We start from the raw sequence: 6,000 nt of genomic DNA, 5'->3' as shown, positions 1-6,000 counted from the left end.
TGTGGACTCGCTCAGTACGAATATATTACATTGCCAATATCTAGATAGGCAGGCAATGTGTATTTAGTGAAAATCGGCGGCTTTCCACTCGCTAGCCGTACTGTAGTGTAGCGGGCGGGTGGGGCAGAAAACTTGTACAAGCTCAAACCTGCCGACCTTTAGGGGTTAAAACATGTATTGGTTCTGTAATGGAGGTGGGATGTTGTGTTCCTTATTTTTCTTAGCTCAAGGTGGCCGCAGCCCTAACTGAGGCTCTCTTCCCATGGCTTTCCGCTGTGAGCACTCTCGTCTTGCGGCAAACAAAGGGAACCCACGCTCACGCCTTCCACCTGTACACAGAGACACACCAGTCCTCGTAGACAGACCGACTTGCTGGGCTAGGCTGACGTAAGCTGATCGTCGGTCTGTCGGCATCCTCCCCACCGTAGCCAGATTGTCGTACTCAGAGTGTGGTATTTACCGGTTTCTGACGCCTAACTGTTGCCAAGAAACATCAGGATCTAACTCTTTTAACCCGGTGGTGGCAGCAGCGAGGATCACGTTTCTTAATGGTCCCTTTAAGCGAGAAAAATGAGAAAAGACTATCACTCACATAAACCATTTCATAATATATATCAAAGCATTTGTTATCAGATTATGTATCATCTATTTTGGGAGGTTTAAATCATGGAACAAATTTGGCCCGTCGCTACTACACGGTAAAGCCACAAATTTGGCCCGTCGCTACTACACGGTAAAGCCACAAATTTGGCCCGTCGCTCCCGCCAAAAGTTTTGGCGGGAGCCCCTCTTGTTTGGCCTGCCGACGCGAGTAGCCTACACCTACGCTCTAGCTCCTACGCTCTCGACAACGTGCTCAGCCTCATCGCCTAGTGTTTTAAGTGGCAGTGTTTTTAAGTCCACCCGCCGCGGCAGCAGCACTTAATCGTTTTGTGCTTTTAACTTTTCAAGTGATTTTCCTTTTTTAAACTTTATTTTACATTAAAAAAGTTTTGATCAAGTCAGTGAACTATTTAATCATATTGTTACGAACTTTTTTTCAGTTTGATGTTTATTTTTTGAGGGAGAAATTCATTTATTAAATAAGTTATGTATTTTTGAACTTAAAAAAGGTATTAAAAGACTCTAATTTACTTATATTCTTAAGTTAACCGAAATAAGAGAGAAATAACTTAAAAAGTGTGTTATGGGCCTTTAAAAGCATTTTTTTATTATATAATTATAGAGTTTTTTAATCTACCGATACCGAATCTATACCGATCGGTAGATTTCTGAAAAATCTACCGATCTACCGATACCGATTGGACGCGGCTCGCTACCGACTACCGATACCGGTGGTAGATTTTTTCTACAGAATCCCAGCTCTGCTGATCACAAATGCTTTGATATATATTATGAAATGGTTTGTGCGAGTGATGATTTTTTCTCATTTTTCTCGCTTAGATGGACCATTAAGAAACATGATCTCCACTGCTACCAGGTTAAATAACAGTAGTTCATCTACAATGTCCACCTTGTTTTCTTGGTATGGTTGAGCTAGTGTTGGGTGACTTTCTCTAATTTTACTGTATCCTCTGCAGTATAACAAAAACTGTTTTAAATACTCTAATTCATGTCCACAGACTGTGCATCTTACCTCTTCACCTTTGAATCTGTTTCTCCAGTTCAGTTTAAATGTGTTAGTACATGCCTTTAACATAATACATGAACTCTCACAGTGTTCAATCCATTTTTCCTCTGCAATGCTAGTTTTAAGTGCTCTATAGATAGACAGAGTTGACTTTGTCTCCATTTCTTCTCGCCTGCAACTTTCATCTTATCTGACATTTTTATCCTTTAATTTCTGCATAATGTAGAAAGTTACAAGCAGGAAGAGCGCTGTTGAACCGTTATATCCCTGCCTGATACCTGATATGACTTCCAATTTGGCTTGTCCTTCATTGAGGAAAAGTTTTGTGTTGGCACCACTGTAAATGGATATTATTGCACCTACTATTTTTATTTCTGTGTTATATGTTAGAAGAATTTCTCTAAGTTTTTGCCTATCCACTGAGTCAAAGGCTTTTCTGAAGACAATCGATATTAAATATAAGGCTGTCTTAGATTTGTAGCAATCTTCAGTACAGTAGCTCAGTAGGAAGAGATTGTCAGATGATCTTTTTTCTGTAAAACCCACCTGGAAGTCTGTGAGAGGGGTGTTTAAATTTCACGATGTTAATTTTGTTCTAATAAAACCCATAATCACATCACCCACATCCCCACCACGCCAGTGACGAGAAGCAGACACCTGAACAGCAGGCTTATTAACCCCTCTGGGGGCGGCAGAAGTGGTAATCGTGTTGCTGCCAGGACCAGCCCTCCAGCGCTTAACACTGAAAATAGCCTGTATTCACACACTCCTTACTCTTAACCTACAATGAATGAGCAAATGAAACAGATTTTGTCCTCATTATTAAGTCTTCCTCTTTCTAATGATGCCATCCAGAAGTCTCTACATGCCGTGGTTATGGAGAGACAGCGAGTTGAAGAGGAGAATTTTGGCGGGAACGGCCTATTGCCTTTAGTGCGTCCGTTTTGGCTGCTTGGCCATGGCTAGGTCATAATGAAAACGGGTGCCCCGAGCTCTATTTACGCAAGCTAGACTATAATATAATCTCCCTCCACGCAATACAGCCCCTATTGTGTGTGGTTAGCAGGCAGGTAATACGCGTGGCGTTAAGGTCCGAAGGCGGGAGGGTGTGAGCAGAAAATCGGACTCGTCGGAGTCAATGTCACTGCTTAATGCCATAGTTAGAGCAGAGCCAGAAACTGACTGAGTAGCCGAACTAACTCTCGGGTAGAGTTCCCAATGAGTGAATTACAAAAATTAGCGAAAAGTAGCTAAATTTAGCATAAAAGTAGCAAGGCTGTTATAACTGCCTCTGCTGGTCCTCGCCCGGGAAAGTGGCTATGGCCGCCTCCTGTCCTTTAGGAGTTAAGCATGCGCAGATCAGACCCGAATGTATAGTTTGGACAGTCGGATGGATTTGGACGCCACACCGGTACTAGCAATCCCAGATCCTTGCTTTGGATGTGTTCTTGCTGGGACACAGGAATGCAAACTTCATCAAGTACTTTCAGTCTCTCAAGACCCACAAGCTGGACCAGCTGCTGGGTGGTTGATGGCTATGGTTCTTTAGGAGCCCACAGGCTTCCTTGAGGGAGCCCTGAAACATGTGTCCCCAGACTGCAAGCTCAGTTGAATGGACTACTTTCATGAAACACTGTATCTCGATTTCCTTATTGCCTCACGCTTATCAGCAATATTCTCAGGTCTAGTGTAGTAAAACTTCTCATTGTTCTGTACTTCTCATATAGTATTTTCTTGTTATGTGCACGCCCACAGCAACAGTAGGCTTTTTTCTTTCTGAAAGTGGTGGTAGTTGGCACAAACCTGTAGTGACTTTGGCAGATTTCATAAGTGACATTTCTTTCAATTTCTTTTGCTTGGTTCATGCTGCCAGCTAAAGCTCCTCTTGACAGAAGTTGCTAAAGTTTGGCTGATAGTAGAGTAGACAACATTAGGGTTAGAATTTATGACAAAAGAGTATAGGGCAAATCAGAAGGTAGAGAAAAGAAAGTCACATGACTAAATATATAATTATATCATGGTTTTGCTGTCACAACTTTCATAATATAAAGGCTATGAGTAAAATTAACAATTGACCAGCACACTGCTGGATGAAAGGCTGCAAGATGGAAATATCAAGTCCATCTGATAACACACCAAGAGTGCTGAGGCTTAACCCTTTCCATCCATGACGCAGACGTCGGCGTCACAGTATGGAAAGGGTCATGAGGAAATGGAAGAGGATTAATCCTCTTCTAAACCTCTCAATCCTCCTCTAAATTCCTCTTAATCCTCTTTCATTTCCTCTTAAGAGGTTTAGAAGAGGATTAAGAGGAAATGGAAGAGGATTAAGAGCTTTAGAATAGGACTAACCCTTTCCATACGGCGACGCCGGCGAACGCCAACGTCGGTGTCGCCGGAGTGAAGGGGTTAAGAGCTTTAGAAGAGGACTAACCCTTTCCATACGGTGACGCCATCGGACACCAACGTCGGAGTCGCTGGAGTGAAGGGGTTAATGGGCAGTAAGGGAAGAAGGCTCACTGATGACTGTCAGAGGATAGAGGGAGTATGAAGTCATAGCAGTTATCTTTGGTTTCATGAGGGATAAATATCAATGTAATGTCGCGCAGTACATACATGTAAACCAAAATGAGTCAATTTGAGGCCAAGCATCAGTTCAAAAATAATTTTGTAAGACACTATACACCATGAAAACTTGGTGAATGTGAACCACAGCCCAACAATTCTCTTCTTCAAGATTACAAGAAAGTCCAAAATAAGTTATGTCTATGGGCCACTTTCACAGTCACTTTCGTTTGTACTGATCGTTACCAATGAGCGGCGACTGCCGTTACCAACATGAAATCTGCTTTCACAGTCGTCTTTCGTGGCGCTGTTTGCATCAGTACCAGAAATTGGAACCTCTGGTAATGGAGCTTTGGTAGCTGGGGGGGCTCCCCAATGGAGCTAATCAATACAATTAATTAGTCAATAACAAATTCTTACTCTCAAGTCCTTATACAATTTCAATGTATATAGATGTAAAAAAATATTACACAATACAGCAACACGTTGCACGGCTTCAATGGTAATATGAGAAAAAATTTAAAAGAATTTGAATGTCATGAACTCACTTCACCTGCTGACCAGTAGACGTCCTGCTGAGAATTTCAGTTTGATTGACTGATGGTTTATTGTTACACAACAAAGGAGAAGGGAGGACTTTAATACTTGTCACCATTATTCACCTGTTATGCCTTATTGGTCGAACTCTTGTATAATTCTAGACATATGTATGCATAGGCCATACATATAATGAAATCAGCCCTATTATGTAAATAATAAATGGGAAGTCTGCTAAATAAGTGTGAATAATGAACAAATGTAATGAATATAGGTGAAGAGTCTGTCTTGCTGACATCTGCTAAAGAATTGAACGTAAATAATTGTCACCATTATTTCACCTTTCCCGCCTAGGAAATATTAGGCTAACACAAGATTTGAGCAGTGTATTAGCAAGACACTACACATTTTTTCATCATATTTATTCTTCACAGTTCTTCTTTATATTTATTCTTCATGTTTACTTTCTGTACGTTTATTTTTCATATTTATCCTTCATAATCCTCCCCTTAGCTGATGTAATGTTGACGTGTCCCGCCGCTCCAGCATACCAACACTGCCGAATCACGCGTCTTTCTCTCTTCATGATCGTCACCACGTTGGTAGTCGCTGATACCACGAAAACAACTGTGAAAGCGGATTGAGGCGATGGTAATGTCTGTTACCAGGATGGTAGGGCCTTTGGTTATAGTGCGCACCAGATGACTGTGAAAAGCGGCCCTATATTATTACTGCTTCTTTCATTCAAGCAATATTGAATTGATTATCTCATACACCATCCTCCTCCTGAAGTATGGCATATCTTCCTGATCAAAGGCCATTTGTGCTTGGCGGGATTTGTGCTCAGCAAACTGACAGGCAAAAACTCCACAGTCTGAGCCATTCATCTGCTCCGGAATATCCTGTAAGTAGACGTAAAAACTTGTCTCAGGGCTGATGGAATACAAATATACTACTATTATTTTAAATATGAAAAATACCTCTACACCTCAGGGAGAACAGATCTACAGGGGTGAAGAGGTAGAAGGATTGACCAACATCAACGTAAGTAGGGAGGTCGTGATTAGACAGATAGATAGACTCTAAGTTACTAAGGTGCCAGGGCCAGATGAAATTTTCCCCAGGGTATTAAAAGAATGTAAATCTGAAATCAGTGGGCAGCTAGCAAAAGTTTTTAGGAAGTCGCTAGACACAGGGGTGGTGCCTGTTTCATGGAGGCAGGCACACGTTATTCCAATATTTAAGAAGGGAGACAAATCTTCCATGGAA

At 41.6% G+C, this 6,000-nt stretch overlaps 1 protein-coding gene across 6 annotated transcripts in view; it reads right to left on the bottom strand.

Annotated features, from left to right (window-relative positions):
• Positions 1 to 3,622: 3,622 nt before the first annotated feature.
• Positions 3,623 to 6,000, bottom strand: part of LOC126983175 (sentrin-specific protease 1-like) — a 58,458-nt gene continuing 56,080 nt past the window's right edge. For all 6 annotated transcript variants that reach the window (XM_050835673.1, XM_050835675.1, XM_050835676.1 and 3 more), the window contains one exon: positions 3,623 to 5,633. In XM_050835673.1, the coding sequence (XP_050691630.1) occupies positions 5,472 to 5,633 (162 nt within the window). In that variant the 3' untranslated portion in view covers positions 3,623 to 5,471. The remainder of the gene's footprint in view (positions 5,634 to 6,000) is intronic.

The sequence above is a fragment of the Eriocheir sinensis genome, chromosome 53 (assembly GCF_024679095.1).
Source record: "Eriocheir sinensis breed Jianghai 21 chromosome 53, ASM2467909v1, whole genome shotgun sequence".
NCBI lineage: Eukaryota > Metazoa > Arthropoda > Malacostraca > Decapoda > Varunidae > Eriocheir > Eriocheir sinensis.
Note: the sequence above shows the minus strand (reverse complement) of the source record. Positions and strands in the feature narration are given on the sequence as shown.